The 16,616-nt window shown below is 37.5% G+C and overlaps 6 protein-coding genes across 6 annotated transcripts; 2 read left to right on the top strand and 4 right to left on the bottom strand.

The window, feature by feature from the left end:
* Nucleotides 1-10: 10 nt before the first annotated feature.
* Nucleotides 11-6,331, top strand: SOCG_03375 (Pof6 interacting protein Sip1). The gene is made up of 10 exons (XM_013161863.1): nucleotides 11-430; nucleotides 474-552; nucleotides 596-644; nucleotides 689-4,117; nucleotides 4,158-4,670; nucleotides 4,706-5,405; nucleotides 5,467-5,626; nucleotides 5,665-5,809; nucleotides 5,853-6,054; nucleotides 6,098-6,331. Exons 1-10 carry the CDS (start codon nucleotides 184-186, stop codon nucleotides 6,295-6,297), a joined length of 5,724 nt encoding a protein of 1,907 aa, XP_013017317.1. The 5' UTR covers nucleotides 11-183; the 3' UTR covers nucleotides 6,298-6,331.
* SOCG_03374 (FAD transporter) lies at nucleotides 5,408-7,668 on the bottom strand. The gene has a single exon (XM_013161862.1). It carries the CDS (start codon nucleotides 7,250-7,252, stop codon nucleotides 6,428-6,430), a length of 825 nt encoding a protein of 274 aa, XP_013017316.1. The 5' UTR covers nucleotides 7,253-7,668; the 3' UTR covers nucleotides 5,408-6,427.
* Nucleotides 7,669-8,354: 686 nt separating this feature from the next.
* Nucleotides 8,355-8,572, bottom strand: SOCG_03373 (TOM complex subunit Tom7; the record flags this gene model as incomplete). The annotated part of the gene is made up of 2 exons (XM_013161861.1): nucleotides 8,355-8,489; nucleotides 8,549-8,572. 2 exons carry the CDS (start codon nucleotides 8,570-8,572, stop codon nucleotides 8,355-8,357), a joined length of 159 nt encoding a protein of 52 aa, XP_013017315.1.
* An 846-nt stretch (nucleotides 8,573-9,418) lies between these two features.
* On the bottom strand, nucleotides 9,419-11,470 carry SOCG_03372 (transcription factor; the record flags this gene model as incomplete). The annotated part of the gene is made up of 1 exon (XM_013161860.1): nucleotides 9,419-11,470. The coding sequence occupies one exon, from the start codon at nucleotides 11,468-11,470 to the stop codon at nucleotides 9,419-9,421; it is 2,052 nt and encodes a 683-aa protein (XP_013017314.1).
* A 1,078-nt stretch (nucleotides 11,471-12,548) lies between these two features.
* On the top strand, nucleotides 12,549-13,391 carry SOCG_03371 (membrane protein complex assembly protein). Its single transcript, XM_013161859.1, has 3 exons — nucleotides 12,549-12,755; nucleotides 12,844-12,962; nucleotides 13,036-13,391. The coding sequence occupies exons 1-3, from the start codon at nucleotides 12,719-12,721 to the stop codon at nucleotides 13,099-13,101; spliced, it is 222 nt and encodes a 73-aa protein (XP_013017313.1). The 5' UTR covers nucleotides 12,549-12,718; the 3' UTR covers nucleotides 13,102-13,391.
* SOCG_03370 (CorA family magnesium ion transporter) lies at nucleotides 13,192-16,398 on the bottom strand. The gene has a single exon (XM_013161858.1). The coding sequence runs from the start codon at nucleotides 15,964-15,966 to the stop codon at nucleotides 13,537-13,539; it is 2,430 nt and encodes an 809-aa protein (XP_013017312.1). The 5' UTR covers nucleotides 15,967-16,398; the 3' UTR covers nucleotides 13,192-13,536.
* Nucleotides 16,399-16,616: the final 218 nt, after the last annotated feature.

The following is a 16,616-nucleotide window of genomic DNA, read 5'->3' as shown; positions in this document are numbered from 1 at the left end:
ATGTTTGAATCAAAACTGAAAGCTTACCTTCAAAAAATTATCAAACATATATTTAAATTAGTTACTTTTATCCATTCAGGTTTTGATTTAAGTTCCTAAACAATATCCACGTTTGCAAGATTACATGACATCGGAAGCATTTCCTCATTTACCAAATTCAATACTGCAAAATAGTTAAACCATATGTCGACGGTACCACTGTCGTTAGAAAATCTTGATAGAGTTGCTGGATTAAATAAAAGGGAGGTAATATATACTAAATTACTCAACTATGAGCAGGATCTCCAACGACTGAGCAAAACATTTCGAGAGAGTTCTGTTCAAAGCTTTGTAGACCCTATACATGCCTTAATAAGACAATATGGAAGTTATATAGGATATCCTACGAGAAACTTGTTATCGGGTTGTGTAATTGCACTACTAGAAGGATGTATGAAATGACTTTTACAAGCTTGCTGTATTAACCTTGACAGTTGAAGGATATCAGATTAATCGTGTATTAGTCGGATTCGTTGACAACTTAATTGAAAAAAAGGATAGCATCGAAATTTTGTATGGAAACAGCATGCTCTATATTTGATTGCTAATATGCTAGAAATAACTTATCGGTTCTTGGAAATTGTTTACGCGCTTATGGCCAAACGGTAAGTTTGAATATTTAAGTGGTTTATTAACAAAACGTATTTAGATAAATCAGCAAGAAACCTTCGTAAAGGTTTTTCTCAAATATTGCAAGAACAATTATCCTCATGGTCTTCGAGTCTGTGCTCTCCGAGGTCTCTCGGAAACTATTCGTCACACTGGAAATATTTTTAGCGAAGATTTGTCGAAAGAAGTTTGGAAATCTCTCAAGTCCAACCTTGGAAGTTCTTCGTTAAACGTTGTTCTTTCAGCTCTATATGGTGCTTACAATTTTCTTCGTCGATCTTCTTTGCGAAATTCAGAACTGGAATGGTTAAAATCTTATTTATTTAAAAAAAGTGTCGTTGAGAACTCGGATTTGCAAAATATGTTGGCTAAATGCTTCACTGCTAGCACCATATTACAAGCTCACCGTCAGATTGAAGCTTTAAAGGCTGCTTCTTCTCCTTCCGCTGCTGATGATGAAAATAATGAAAATTCTGGTAATACTTCGACAATACAGCGAGTTGATGAATCGGACGAATTTACCAAAGTTTTGCAGATGCTTCTTGAACTTTATAATCACAAGTACGCTAAATCCGAGGCCTCCAAAGGACTAGTAATTTTTGCTATTAAACATTTTTTTCTTTTACAGGATTATAATAAAATAAGGACGAATTATGCTCTTATTTTGAATGTATTCCTCAATTCCACTTTAACTTCATCCGCGAACGAATGGCTATCTGCTTTAGAGGAACAGCATTTTACGTTCCTTCTGCGGGACATAATTAATTCTCGATTTCTAGATCAAAGTTCCGAAATCCAGGCTTTGGAATTGCTGTTGTCTAAAGTTTTAGAGCCGTTCGTGGAGGATCAGACAAAAGTACCGATCACGCTAGTTCAGGCTGCACTTTCCTCTATTACAGGTATCCTAGCGAATTTGAAGGGTTCTGTTACCCCTCATCATAATAATCTTCTCAGGGTACTTTTTGATATGATTAGTTTGGGAAACGACAGATTGAAGAACAACGCTGCTTGGTGTTTACGATGTTTACTTATAGTAATGCCAGACCCCATAATGCCAACACTACTATCACTTTATGGAAAACTGGAAAACGAACTAAAGTCAATGCGTTCTAGAACGAAAGAGTCCAAGACCAAGCCAAATAACGGGAACTTGGATAATCTAACTCTGGCTTTAGTTTCATGTTATGTTGCCGCTGAGAAGAATCCATTATATGTCTCGTCATTCATTTTTTCAAAATTATTTAACTTTTCGTTGGAGCTTATACGGTCTTCCACAAGTTTGGACTTGTTCACAGCTCAAGCTCAGTTGAAAGTTGGATGGCGTTCAATGACGGCATATGTTTCGTTTGGTCCTTCTTTTACTAGAATGCAACTTTCACAGCTATTTGTTTTATGGAAGAATGCCCTTCCGCGCGTATCTTCTAATATACATTCTCAAAACTTTATGGAATCTAATGCCGATCTATTTACTCGTTATGAGGCCCTTCAATGCCTTCTAGCATTTCTGAAACATAACAGAATTCTCTTAACACCTGATGTACGAAAGCGTATAATTCTGTTCCTAACAAATTGTTTAAAGTTCTATAAATCTTTTTTCCTTACCAAGAAGTTAGAGATTCAAACCATTATTCATTATTCTGACTATTCCCATAGCGAGCTACGTACACTGCTTCTGTCGAAAGTATTTCAATGCTCGCTAGAACTTATGAACATTAACGGTGTTACTTTAGATGATCAAGAGTTATTGTCAACATGTGTATCAATCATAGCGGAACTCTCATACCTCCAATATCTGGATGACGATACTCATCAACGCAATTACTCTTCAAAAATAATTTTAGGCTTATTCTCTTCATACTACTCCGAAAAATGCGATGAGGAAACCGACATTACAAAAGGACCAACCCCTTACTTAATAGGAGATGCAACATCTGATATGCTTTTCATGTTTACTAGTTCTGCCGATTTTTCTTTTCCGTTTGTTCCTCCTATTGCGACTGCAGTGGTTGACAGTGCCGTCATGCTATTCTCTTTAATATTTTGTTGTCAACCGCCAAAGGTTATGGAGAGTACATTAGAAATTTTGATTTCCTCCGTTTCCAACACGAGCAATGCAAGGGAATTATCCAAGGAAAAAGCCATATCTACTAATGTTTTATTTTCAATTCATGGAGCTCTGAAGGTTTTCTGCGAGAAAAGGCTTTCTTTATCTAGTAAGGTTGTTTCACTCTTTATCGAATTATTGGATATCAATTCCAACTGTGACGATATTACGATAATCCGGTTATTTGCAGAATCTTACTCATTTCTGGCATTGCTCTGCCAAGGGAAACCTACATTTATTCTTGACACTCTTATACAGCGTGCTGCTGAATCCGGAAATCCCATTTGTAGAGCAACATCGATTATGGGTGTGGGGCATACGTTAGCTAAGTTAGGTTCTGGCATATCACAAGCATTTTTGGTAAAAGTTTATCAACTGCTTAAAGTATTTAATACAGATTCCAATGATATCGTCAGAAATTGCTCTATCGAAGCTTCTTTCGTGTCGCTGGGTACAATTGCGAAAACTATACCAAGTGTCTTAACTGGCCAGATGGGAATACTTCTTAGTTATATGATTTCAGGGGATGTCGATATAGAAGTTTTGCTTTTGAAAAGAAAAACCAATTTGGTATATCCTACACATTTGTTCATTGACTATCTTGATTGCTTGATTAATGAGTTGGGTCCCGCATTGAGGAATAACCCTTCCGACTCTTACCTTGCGTACAATATTTCTCGTGAATTGTTGCATTTTGCTGGAGACGATAAAAAAAACATTACTCGGATATACAAATGTTACCAACATTTATATTTATTCACGCCACTAGATTCGGACTCTAGGATTTTTATTGATAATTTATTAAAAAATGTTATTGATGTTAAGCATCCCACTATACGGGATTCAGCTATTGAGGTTTTATATCAAATTCTACTTCAGAATCAGTCTTTTTCAGAAACTTGTTACAGAAGGCATTTGGACAAGCTGATATGGCAATCGATAGATGCTACACCAGAAAACAAGTTCTTAAAAAATATAGTGCATATATGGTTAAAGGATTTCAAAGAGAGTGACATTTCCTGGTGGATAAATATTCTTCTGTACTTAAATGGTATAAAAGGCAACGTTAATTTTGAAAGGTCTTTTGAAGATGAAACAAATTACAGCTTGGACGAGGACACCGTTTCGCTTGCTAATTCCCTTGTTACTACGGCTGGTAACAAGAACTATCGCTGGCAAACCCAACTCTTTGCGTCGTCAATTTTAATTACCTGCATATCCGATGTAATGTCTAGTAGCTCAGATGCTTCTCGATATTTAATTTCCAGGATATCAGATTTGATACGTTTAGCTTTCATCCTCTCTACTTCGGATAATTTCTACTTAAAAGAGAGTGGACTTAAACTGTTAGATACTTTAATAATGGTAAGTTTAATACTTCGTCTGCAGAACTGACTAATTATAGAATTTCCAAACCATCAAGGACCCGGATTTCGAGGATGTCCCACTGTTAGATCAATTTCAAGCGCAAATTAGTTCTGCTTTTACTTCGTCTATAACCGAGGAATCTTCACCAAAAATAGTCTCTTTAGCATTGAATATTGGTGCCAACTTCATTGGAACAGGTCTTCTTCCAAGTGCCAGTCAAGCGAATCGTGTAGTAAATATGTTAAAAAATGCACTTGATGCAACATTTTCTGAGAACTCAAGTGAGAACGGTAAGCAATTCCAGAACGATTCCATATACGTCTCACGGGTAACCACGCTATCAGCCTGGGCGATTTTGTATGGTTACTCCCGTAGAATTGACTATTTGAAAGAAATAGTTTCTCCTTATTTAAGACGTTTTGCTGCACATTGGGTGGTATCTTTAAGAGGTTATTCACGCCTTCGATTTGGACCTAGCTTGCTAAAGGACTTCGTTGCCGATACTTCTTTTTCTCACACTCAGAATATAAACCCAAAGATACTTTTAGATGTAAGTCTGTTCTTGGTTCGTAGCTAATATTTTAGATATATGAAACAACATGGTTGAATATTGCTGAGGCCTTAACACTGCTTTTAAAAGATAATTCCGACCTTGTTTATGGGATTCTTAAAGGAGAGGAGTTAACATTATCAGGAGAGGATATCTTTTTCCATGATAGTATAAACTATTCGAATGACAGACACTCCTTTAATTTCTTTGTTTTTAGTATTTGCTTTCAGTCCTTACTCAATCCTAGCACTTTGCAAAATTTTGATAAACCTGTTTTACGAATTATGGAAATCATGACCTCAATTTTGACTGAAGATTTATGTACGAAAGTACTTTATGATGCTAATGTTTTCCCGGAAGTTATTGATCTTTTAATTAGACTGATACTCACCGAAGATTGGGAGACGAAGATTAGTATCGTTCTTTTTGTCAAAGAGTTAGCGTTGACGAATCCTGAACATTCGAAATTGAAAGAGTGCGAAAGTGATTCTGTAACATCTCTAGAGCCTTCTGTATCGGAAGGAGTTGAGCAGTTATTCGACTTGGTCAAAATATTGATTTTAGCTCTAACCGTGAGATTACCAGGGCTTCGATCAAACTCTATATATTCAAATGGAAATGAGAAATCGAGCCAATTTATAATATTATGCTTTGATTCTTTTCTGGAACTTGCTAATATCTTTCCCACTATCGTAAGAGTCGATCTGTTTGCGACTGCTTTACATGTTTATGAAGGTATTTTTCTTTTTTTTTTCTAAAAAAACGCGGTTTACTATTTGAAGCTAATAATAAGTAGTAATTCTTGATGATCCTTCTCTCCTTAAATATTCAAAACATGAACTTTTAGCCGTTCTTCGAAAATTATTGAGTACAATGGTTACGCAGGATAATTCTATATGTTCAACATTATGTTATACTTTATTTGAGCATCTCTATTCCATGCTTGAAAACAAAGAGTACGTATAACATGGTGACACTTTCTAATTATATTTAGTCAAGCGCAAAGTAAAGACAAAAAAGAAATCATACTACTAAGTATGGTTCTTGTCCTCACAATAGCAGCTCCTCTTTTAGATGGTGAGCAGCTTATAATCCAAAACTTTATAACAACTCTTTTTGGTCTTTTGAAATCATCAGAGGTACGTGTTCATTTAATTAGGATTTATTACTAACTTTTCGCAGGAGTTCCGAACAGCTGCAAAATGCATTTCGTCTTTATTATTAGCGAATAGTAAACACGAAAAGATGAACGCATTGTGTCGTAAAATAATTTTCGAATCTGTTGCGATGCTTCAAAAAGGCGAGATAGCTCAAAGCGACGGGTATCTTGAAAGCTTCATACCTGCTTTATTGAGTATGCATCAATACATCGATGAGACGAAAAGTATGTTGTTTAATGTTTTTATGCTTAGATTGCTGACAAACAGAATTTGCGTATCTTAATCTTGCTCTCCCTATAGTCGGACATTTTGGAGTTTTGGTTGAGAATCCAGATGCCCAAACAAAAATCGGAAATTTGTTACTTAGCATCTTTTCAAAAGAGCAAGAAAAAACAAAGGATATTCTACAGCGACTAACCATTGCACAAAAGAAATGCATCGAAAACTTTGTTATGCAAACTAAGTAGGAATAGATATTTTAATGAATTATAAGAGACAACACATGATCGAAATTATATATTTCTGAGAAAAAAGGAGGTTTTTTTTTCATCCAAAATCAGGAACAAAATTGTATATACAGATAATAAGGGTTTTGACTCATTGAGATGCGCGGGATTTGAAATGTAGACCTACCTGCTCGTACACTAAGAATGTAATACAAGTTTGCGGGATTACCCTCAATAAATGAGGTTGAAATCCCTTATAAAAAGCTAAAAGACCTTCTGCTTTCCATATAGCTTTAAACATATCAAGAGTTGATAGTCCCGGACGAAACACCTGTAAACGAGTACGAACAACAAGCAATGGATACATGTTTATAGCAGCGAATACCTTGGATGCAGCGGACATAAATAAATAATCTAAATTCGATGGTTGACCCTTATGCCAAATTTTAAGTTTTTCATAGGCCATAAATTGCAAGGCACCTTGCGAGACACCTAAAAGAGAGGGTGTAAAACCAGCATAACATCCTCTTACCCCCTCTTTTCTCAAAAGCTGATAGAGAACATAAAAAGGATTGCTGTGGTCCGCAGTCCTTGATAATATTCGCGACTTAACTACCCACATTGGATTTGTAAGCGCAGCCACGATACATCCCGCTAATGCTGAACTTGCTAACGTTTGTATAGCCGTGATTGGAATGGGCTCTGAAGATGGGACACCCATGAAAAGGCTTTTTGTAAAGCCGTACACGTAAAAATATGTACCCCAACTAATAGCCGAGCCAAGTGTGTTAACACCTAGTCCATGATATAAAGACCGTATTGAACCCGTATATTTTAAGTTGTCCCGTAAAACATGAAGTAAAGATATACCCTTTGGATTTGACGAAGCTTGCATTTGAACCTTCACCAAGTCTAGCGGGTGCATAACCAACGTTGAACAAATGCCAGCTGAAAGGCCGGCAATCGCCTGGTCCATTACCAATGCTGTGTGTATATATGTAAATGAATGGGGAATGTAGTATACATATACTTTTCAATTATGGGGTTCCCAATTGTTAAATAAATAGAACAACAAATCGAAAACTATATGGAAACAATAGGATGGGCGTTACCAAATAGTTTCTGAATTCCGTACGTTTCCTATACGTGATCACGGCACAAAAGTATCTAACTTAACCTTTTGCTAGTCCCCCGATGTTCTATCAAAATCTTTCAGCGTTCCATTCAACTGTCGGAAAATAACCCTGTAGAAAATAGATGGAAGCCGACAAAACTGAGTATCCGTTTTCTAATTAATATGTTCTGGTTATAAGATATAGCTTACGACACAAATGCTTGACCTAACTCTGGTATGAATATGTTATACACTAGACTATTTCAAGGTGTATCTCCCGAGACGGTAGACTGGGAAATCTATGTGGGGGAAAAGAGCATGTAAGTTGGATTTGTACATGAACATGAACATTAGTATAGAAAAAGAAAATAAATAAAAATAAAGACCGAATCTGTGTAACTAGTTTTTTGGGTTTAAACTGTATATCCGTAGTCTATTTGATCCCATACCTACCTGCCCATTTCCATTTTCATTTGGAAGCTATTTCATTTGTTTGTGAAACAAAATTTTTTCAAAATTTTGGTACCAGTCCTTTTACTAGTGGAATTGATTTCATAAGTGAAGGAATGAAGAGTCTTAACACTTTTGATCACTGTGTTGAAGAGAATATGATCTTGACTTTCTATTTTTCTTAGCAAGAGAACCTCAAATACAGCGGTATGCTTTGGATGGTTTCAGCACAACAAGATATGTCAAAGAAAATAATAGTGTTCAATGGTACGTGTAAAGTTAATAGCTCTTTGTTTGAGTGTAGCTTTGTCATTATGCTGGAAATGTTTAATATGGAGCAAGCACAACGTTCATTTCGATACAGAACGATAGGTCATAAGTCTTTATAAATAAGATGAAAAGTAGAAACATATCATTTGAAATCAAAATGGCTATTCATAAACCTTCAAACGATGACTGAATTTTTCTGCCTCAGTATGAGAAATATCCAAGGCTTTCAAAGGCCTTTCCATCCTTAAGCCAAAGGGTTAATAACACGCATTAATTGAGGCTTGGGAGAACTTTGGGTGTATCCTAACCAAAGGATGAAGGGGATCCAACCGTAATGAGTAACAGTCTTGCCGACGTTGAAGACCTTGATGAGACGTTCCTAAATACTGTTAGATGCTTCTCTCGCAAGTGTTTACGTTACAAACAAGTATCACCTACCTTTGATTCTTCTGTAAGTTGCATTTTGGTTATTCGTGAAGGACAGGTTTCCCCGTATGGTGGAAGTTCCAAGGATACAGATACTCGTATTCTAACTATCGCTAAGTTTCACTATAGATATTTCCAAAAACACGGTTTAGATCGTTAAACTCGACACAAAAACGAAGAACAATTGCAGTGAGAAATAAATCTGCCTTAGTGTATCGTGAAAATGAAGACGAAGTATGTTGAATGAAAAGAATTGTAAGAAGTAGAGTTTGTAAACTATTAGAAAAAAGAAAGAAAGCTAGTGGCGGACATATCATTTTCGATGCAAAAGCAGAGTTGATTCAAAATTAACAAAAAGAAAGAAGGAAAAAGAATTATTCGAATAAAGGAATCCTTTTCTGCACACCAAAACGTACGTTAAGGATTAAAGATAATTTCATTAAAAGTATAGGACACAAAAACTCCAAACGAAAGACACACTTAAAAAACTTCTACAATCCAAAGGAAGCAAGTCATGCAATGCAATCATAAAAATGGTATATAAAACAATATGTAAATATCGAGAAAAACAATAATAAAAACAACATAAAATAACGGTCTCCAATTCAATTAAACGAGGGAATTAAGATGTTTCAAACCATAGACTTTCCTATCACATACAGACACATTCAGTAGTCCGTGAATGTTTCGTTTGATTTCAAAAAATTTACAGCCAAAGAAAAAAACAAAGGATGTAGTAAGCCATATTCAACATTTGGTGCCGAAGCTTACACGAGTAAATCCAACTTTGCAAACAAACGAAAAAGTAGTTTCGAAAAGCATCAGGTTCAAAAAAGCAGGGTATTTAGAAAAAAAATTTATATAAAAGTATTAAAGGGAGTGTCAATAATCATAATTGTCGCCATGATCATGATTAAGATTGGGGTATGCGAATTGTTCAGGATGCAGGACTTCGTGAAAATTCAAGTCGGGTCTAGCGTGATATGAAGGGTGATCATGAAACAGTAACATAGAAGTAAATTCCAATTCTCGCTGTTGCCTATCACGAAGATCTGCCAAGTTTGCATGTTCGTTGGGATTCTCGGTCACGCCGAGGCAATGAAGGCAAGGACGCTCTACGAGATGATGAGGTGAATCAGCAGCGATGGAAAAGGAATGTATTCTGCCACGGAGAAAAGGATAATGTGTTTCAGGTAATGCAGTTTGTGGTTCTGGTTTGTATGGAGAAGTAAGATTTGTATCATGAGGTGAATAACTTGAATCGTTGGAGACGGCATTGTCAAGATGGTTCATTCCATCAAACATAGAGTGAGTGCTAGCATATGGCTCGGCTTCTTGGATATGGCTATTCTCGTAACTCATATGTTGGTAGGAAGGATGCAATGGATCATTGCCGCTCTGAGAATTCTCCCTCAGCGGATGGCTTTCGTCTTCCATTTTTACTTCAGGAGGATGCTCATATTCTCCGTGAGGCACCAAATGATGTGGAGCAATGGATGAGTCATGTATAGGCCATGACTGAGACACATATTCATCGGTTCTGGGAATCGCTGAATTCATAGGCTGAGGTGGGAACGTATGCATGGTATAGGCTGAAAAATCCGGCGGGATGGAAAGTTCAGAGTATTCAACTTCCATTTTTGAGGGCGTGCATTCTGTTACAGATGAAGAGTCCTGCTGATATAGCCGAAGAGCTTCAGGTAATCGATAATGAACATTTTCAGCACTTCCAACAGGATTTGTATAGCTACGTACTCGAGATTTTTGCCAATCGCTTTCTTTGTTAGATTCAATATAAGGAACGTCTTGCGAGGTATTCGCCCGAGATGGTTCATTGTTGCTCCGAACTTTCTCAGAAGGTTGGATAATTAATGGTTCATCCATTCGATTAGGCTTTTTTATCTGTGATAACGTAAAAGCTTCTTGATCGGTACGTCGCGCAGAAGCATTTGAATTATTACCTTTTTTGTAAGGGCCCCGTTTCATTCCCACTGGACGTTTTTTGCGAGGAATGTCTATACACTGATCTTCACATTCTGTTTTTCGGCAACGTATACAAGGACGAGACTCGTCACATTTTTTATTGTCTCTCTGGCATTTTGCACAAGCATGCTTAGTTTGTTGACGCTTTTTCTTTACTTCACCCAGCTTTTCTTTTACTTTTTCAAAAGCACCCAAGTTTGAAGAACCGGAGGATGTTTTCAAACTTCGAAATTCCGGAGAAGCGTTGGATGTTGAAGACGATTGATTTTCAACGCTTGAAGACTTCACTGACGGTTTATTCGAAATTGTAGGAGGATCAGGAGCAGAGCAAACACGGTATAATGGAGTGCAATCCTGCAACAATGATTGATCCAAGGGAGGTTCGAATGGTTGAACTGAACTAGCATTTTCAAAAGGTTCGCTCATGATATTGTTCGCTGACGATGGGCAAGAGAACATCGAAGGATGGTTGGGATGTTCTGCATTTACATTTTTCTCAGCAAATGATTGATCGTCCATATAAGTTAATGGATCAAGGGTATTCGAAGGCTGTGCCATAGAACGGTCGCTTGAAGGATGCACCGAAGCTATATCAGACAACGGTTGAGGCTCAGAGTTAGGTATGCTTTCAAGAATGCCGGTAGGATGAGATAAAGGATTGAGATGCGGAGAGACAGAATTGTCAGCAATAGATTCGTTATTAATGGTATGGTTCAGCGGGTGGAAGGAGTGTTGGAAAGTACCATAGGGCGTATCAGTTGTTGATGTGGTACCAGAAGTCGAGGTAGGAGGGTTAGAATGAGTCCATAGGTGCCTCATATGTTGGTTTACCCAGTAAAATTGTTCATCGAAATCATTTCTGCCTATGGGGTTGTGAGGTGGATCAGATCTTTCTAGAGAACCCTGGGATTCCAGAAAACGGAAATTGTCGGGGTGAAAGTTGTTTTCCATACAAAGCAAATGGTGCACAAAATACGGAAAAAGGATAAAACAACGAACGGGAGTTGGCAAAGATTCAGAAAAGATTAATAAGAATTACAGAAATCCCCAAGACTTGGTAGTACAGGATCAAATTCTCAAATCAATAGCACGTTTTCTTTTCAGCGTTTTTGTTCAAACCCTTTATAGAGCATAAAGTAAGACCACCTTCAATTTGAAGAAATTATTGTATATTCGACTTAAAGCACAGAGATTTTTCGAAAAAAAAATGCCACCACTTGTTGGATTAGTAATATCTTTAGTTTTCTAGCTTCCCTTGTGAAAAAGACTTGGAATTTTGAGTAATGGGACTAGGCAGAAACTATGGACGTTTTAAAACCGAAAGGATTCTTAAAAATCCACTCGGTTCTCTTGCGAAAAATGAAGAAGAAATCGTCGACAACAAGTCAAAGACACTCCTAGCTGTACTCAATACTTATGGAGGAGTGTTAACGGTGAAATCTTCATCTGATATAAGCGTGGCAAGCTAAACTGATATAAGCATATGGACCGCAATACGTTAAATTGCAGTATGCTGATACCTGAATACGATTTGCCCTTCGCCGCTGATCATCGTGGGGTACTCCACAATATGACGCCCCATACAGATTTCACTAAAAGAACAATAAAATCAGAGGAAAATGAAGATGCAAGTACAATTCAATAGAAAATAAACAAAAAAAAACTAATAAGTGGCTCATATAAGTCGCTTTGAACTGGTCCTTTTAAAATGTTCATATCATATTAAAGAGGAGCTGTATGTGTCGGTGATAAAAAAGCAAAAAACTAGTGTTGGTTGGAATAATGAGACAGGATTCGATAGTTTTCTGTCTTTATTTTTTCACTCTTTTCTTTTCTTCTCTTTCTTCTTCCGAAGTAGATTTTAGTCGCTTTTTTCAAATGACTTTCCCCCGTGAAATTTGAACAAACAAAACTGTTGGAAAATCCAATTTTTATTTTTGAATTCGCATCAATGTATTCATTAGGTTCCTTTTTAATGCTCTATATCGGTAATAGTGACTTAGAAATCATTCCTTCAATACCCAATACACAACCAGCGAAACATGCAAATAGCGAAACGTAAAGATGGCATCCATCGTTTGTAGCAACTACATTGGTAAAAACGTATCCAATTCGAGAAGATTCACCTTTTGGATCACATTGAGATTTTGAGTCTTTTCAGAGAAAGAATACACATATCCTGTAAGTCGAATACCCAAAATGAATAGAATCGTCAAAAGTCTTTTGTATGGTGTTGGTACGTTGAAATGAAAAGCACAAACGACCTTGTCTTTGTGGAAGTAATCACCTCATTAGTTGTTAACATATTTTTTTTCTTGTAATAGGAATTGTTGGTTCTGGTTATGTTACAATGAAACTTACTGCTCCGTCACCTCAACATGTGGTCGATTCCTTGTCGCCAGAGCTTCGTGCTGACTATGAGAAGCGGAAAAATGATCCGAAGGTATGTTGGGCAATCGTCAAAGAAAGTTTTATTTAAACTATCCTTCATCTTCATCTGTCTAACATCACACTAGCCCATAGAAGGTGTGCTCCATATGATCGAGGAAGCCCGTCGTAACCCAAGAGACATTTCTAAGTAAAGATAAAAGCAAGAATTTTGTAATTACTGATTTTCCAATACTCATACACACCCATTTCATTACCCAGACGCCGTTTGTTAGAACATTTGTCTTAAGTCCTTACAATGATGATGGCCTTGAAGATTGCTTCTTAAAGCTTCAATTTATTTGCATCGATACCGTACAAACAATTATACTAAAACAACTTTGCTATGTAAATGTCTAACTTTTTCAACCCAACTCATTATACGATATATTTAGCTTCTTCCGTATATTCTTTCTAACAATATATAAACCTTCGAGGAAGGCTATTTAATTCAAACGAAAAACAGACCGGACAAAATTCTAAATCAAGCCGATATTCTCTTGACTCTTTTTATGTAGGATTTTTTCAAACATCTCACCGTAAAAGTTTATAGATTATACTGTATCATTACTCAATTTGGGGAACGTAAGTTAAAAGGCATTGTACCGAAGGGTCACAAACCAGCCAATCACTACCAGAGCGACTAAGACACCAATGATTCCAAAGAACCAAGCCAACGAAGAATTAGTATCACTGGCTTGACCAGGAATAGGAACGTTCATTCCAAACAATCCTGTAATCAAATTCATCGGAACCAGGAGCGTTCCGATTAATGTAATTTTTCCTAAAGCACCGTTCATTCTGGAGTTCTCTTCAATAGAATTGGAGGTCAACTGGGCTAAATAATTGCTATGGGTCCGTGAAAGAATCTTCTCAAACTGAGAAAGATTTGATGTCATCGTAATTAAATGATCCTGGATATCACCCAAGTACAATCCAATTTCACCCGTTGGCGCCATGTTCCATTTTTCATTACACCGTTTTGCAAGCATCTTAATGACATCTGCTTTGCCATACAGCAAACGAAACATACCCATTGTTTTCTTTCGGCATTCGCCAATTCTTCGAAGCATATCACAGCTTTCATCCAATCGACCCACCAATACGGAGTCTTCAATGGCTTCTGTCTCTGTCTCAATTGCTCGGATTAAAGGAACAAATGCATCTGTAATGTCATCAATTAATGCATAACAAAGCCAGTCCGAACTCACGTCAACGTAATCTCTTAGCTGACGAGCACGGCGCCTCACAGAAGCAGGATGCGTGGTGGAACTGAAGTGGAACGTCAAAAGACCTTCGCGAAACACAATAATATACATATTTAGTGGCTCCAAATAATCTTCTCCCTCGGGATCTTGTTCGAACGACCGGAAACAGACAAAGTAATACGACCTAAATAACTCAACCTTTTCTCTTGTTTCTTGAACACGGATATCCTCGGTTGTTAATGGGTGAATTGAGAACGCTTTCGAAAGCATTCTCATTTCACTATCGGTTGGATCCAAACAATCCAACCACCAAACACCTTTCTCAGCGCAGAGTAAGGAACGGAAACTGTGGACCTCGTCTTCCAGCAAATCAGAAATAGCAGCAGCATGAATCGTTTCATTCTCTCCTGAAGAAAACAAGCTAAAGCGATGCGGACTTTGAGCCTTTGATCCTATAGACTCTCTGTTTGGAGATATGTAGCTCTTCAATGGTTTATTAACTAACTTTTCATCATTTAATGCTTCCGAAGAAGTTCCCGTGGAATCTCTTTGAGGACTCAAATCTTTCCAATGAGGCTCGAAAGGTTTGCTAACACTGTACTGTCTGGAACGACAATTCACCATGTCAGCCATTCTTTTTTGCAACTCCTCGGAAGCGAAATTATCGAGCTCATCAAAGTCTATACCATTATAAGCAAGTGATTCTTCTTGCATAGGAAAACAGACATCTTCTTCAACATCCCTTGGCAACTCTGAATCAACATGCGAATTCGCATCACGATTCTGAGTAGCTACAGATTTCACAGATGCAGACTCATTTTCCTTTGATAAATATGTAGAGGGGGCAAAATTCACGGAAGGTCTGGAAGGCTGATCAATCAAGTTCGTATCAGATTGCGTGTTCAATTCTGTTGCCAAGTTTTGAGAATCATCCATGGCAGCAGAGCAAGACTTTGTAGCACTGGATTTCCGATATAAATCAGAAGAAGGAACATCTGCATTAGGCCTTAGAAGAAAGCCATCATCAGGCAACAGTGGGCGATCATTTGAAGACAGATCGGTAGAGGAGGAGGATGAAGACAACGAATCTGAGTTGGAATCGTTCTTAATACTCATGGAGGAAATCGAATACAAAGATTCGGAAGAACTGTGGTCGTTACTAGAGAACTGCCCCAAGTGTTCAGAAGAAGCCTGTACACCGGGTTGACCAGATGAACCATACCGATGGTGACGAGGATACGCCTGATGGTATGTGTCAGAATCAGTCAAGCCGGAAGCATGACGAGAAGCAGGTTTTCTTCCTTGACGCTTGCGATTTCGTTTGCCAGATGGCCGTCTCTTTGTATCACCACAATGAGCACATGTTTCAGTATCAGGAAGCGGATGCGGAAGCTTAGCGTGCTTGTTCCAGTGTTTCCTTTTCTTTTTAGTATGATGGTGACGCCGAGAAGAAGCAACATTTTGCAGTTGCGTAAACTGGTCTATATTTTCTACTGGCGCTGCAACTGTAGGAAGCGATGTCGTATCTCCAGAAGAGTCCTGAAATGAAAACGAAGGAGATGCTACCGGTGTTGAAGAAGCCGCATTACTTATTCTGGAATCCGCTGAAGGGAAATCGGTCGGCCCAAATCCAGTGGCATCATGATTTAACATTGTTCCTTCATTTGCAGGAACAAGAGTAATCTCTTCCGTAGACAAAGACGAATGAGGGGTACGATCGCTTCCGGAAGAATTCAAAGAATAGTCGTTAGTTGTCTGGTTAGTACCAGCAACATCCTGGGTCTTCTTATATTCTTCAGTAGATGAACCCATTATTAGGATATCGAAATTAAATATGAATAAAAATGTTAAATAATTAAATAAAACAAAAGGATAAAATCAGCTGGGACTGATCTTTGAATGAATGAAAGCAACAAAAAGCCAAAGTTGGCTACTTCCTTTAATCACACAAGCAACAGGAATATATCCAAAGCCTTTCAACCAAATTTGACTATAGAGATAAAATTGGCCTTGAACCCCTGGATTAAGGTGGCTTCTTCACGCTTCCCAGAAGCACGAAAAAGACCTGCGAACTTTGATGCACGAGCGCCAACTTTATGGGCTTAAGTTAATAAACAGGTGGACCTAACTATTAAACGTTGTATCGTAGAAGAAATATCTACCTCCTTCTACTTACAAGCACGACTTTATGAGAAAAAAATGAGGTTTTCTTGATCTTTTAAAAAAAGTGTTGCTGGAAAGACATAGAATCCTCAGTTCAGGCCGACATGTACGAACAAATAATATTTTTCCTAAAAAAAATTTTGTGTAATACAACGAAGTGCGTTATCTGAGGACATACAAACTTGTTTGTATTATAGTATAATATAAATATTGAAGATTCTAATTTTAATAAGTTATGAGAAAATCGTCGACCATCTTAGGACAAGGCCTTGAACTAATATGGTTTCATCTAGTAAACT

This window comes from Schizosaccharomyces octosporus, assembly GCF_000150505.1.
Source record: "Schizosaccharomyces octosporus yFS286 unplaced genomic scaffold supercont6.1, whole genome shotgun sequence".
In the NCBI taxonomy this organism is placed as follows: domain Eukaryota; kingdom Fungi; phylum Ascomycota; class Schizosaccharomycetes; order Schizosaccharomycetales; family Schizosaccharomycetaceae; genus Schizosaccharomyces; species Schizosaccharomyces octosporus.
Note: the sequence above shows the minus strand (reverse complement) of the source record. Positions and strands in the feature narration are given on the sequence as shown.

Bases quoted from the DNA above. Each gene is read 5' to 3' on its own strand.
- SOCG_03375 (XM_013161863.1), top strand. From the start codon at position 184: ATGTCGACGGTACCACTGTCGTTAGAAAATCTTGATAGAGTTGCTGGA. The intron at 5,406-5,466 runs GTATTTTTCTTT...AATAATAAGTAG, and splicing joins TGCTTTACATGTTTATGAAG to TAATTCTTGATGATCCTTCT. The intron at 5,627-5,664 runs GTACGTATAACA...AATTATATTTAG, and splicing joins TCCATGCTTGAAAACAAAGA to TCAAGCGCAAAGTAAAGACA.
- SOCG_03374 (XM_013161862.1), bottom strand. From the start codon at position 7,252: ATGGACCAGGCGATTGCCGGCCTTTCAGCTGGCATTTGTTCAACGTTG.
- SOCG_03371 (XM_013161859.1), top strand. From the start codon at position 12,719: ATGAATAGAATCGTCAAAAGTCTTTTGTATGGTGTTG. The intron at 12,756-12,843 runs GTACGTTGAAAT...TTCTTGTAATAG, and splicing joins AAGTCTTTTGTATGGTGTTG to GAATTGTTGGTTCTGGTTAT. The intron at 12,963-13,035 runs GTATGTTGGGCA...ACATCACACTAG, and splicing joins AGCGGAAAAATGATCCGAAG to CCCATAGAAGGTGTGCTCCA.
- SOCG_03370 (XM_013161858.1), bottom strand. From the start codon at position 15,966: ATGGGTTCATCTACTGAAGAATATAAGAAGACCCAGGATGTTGCTGGT.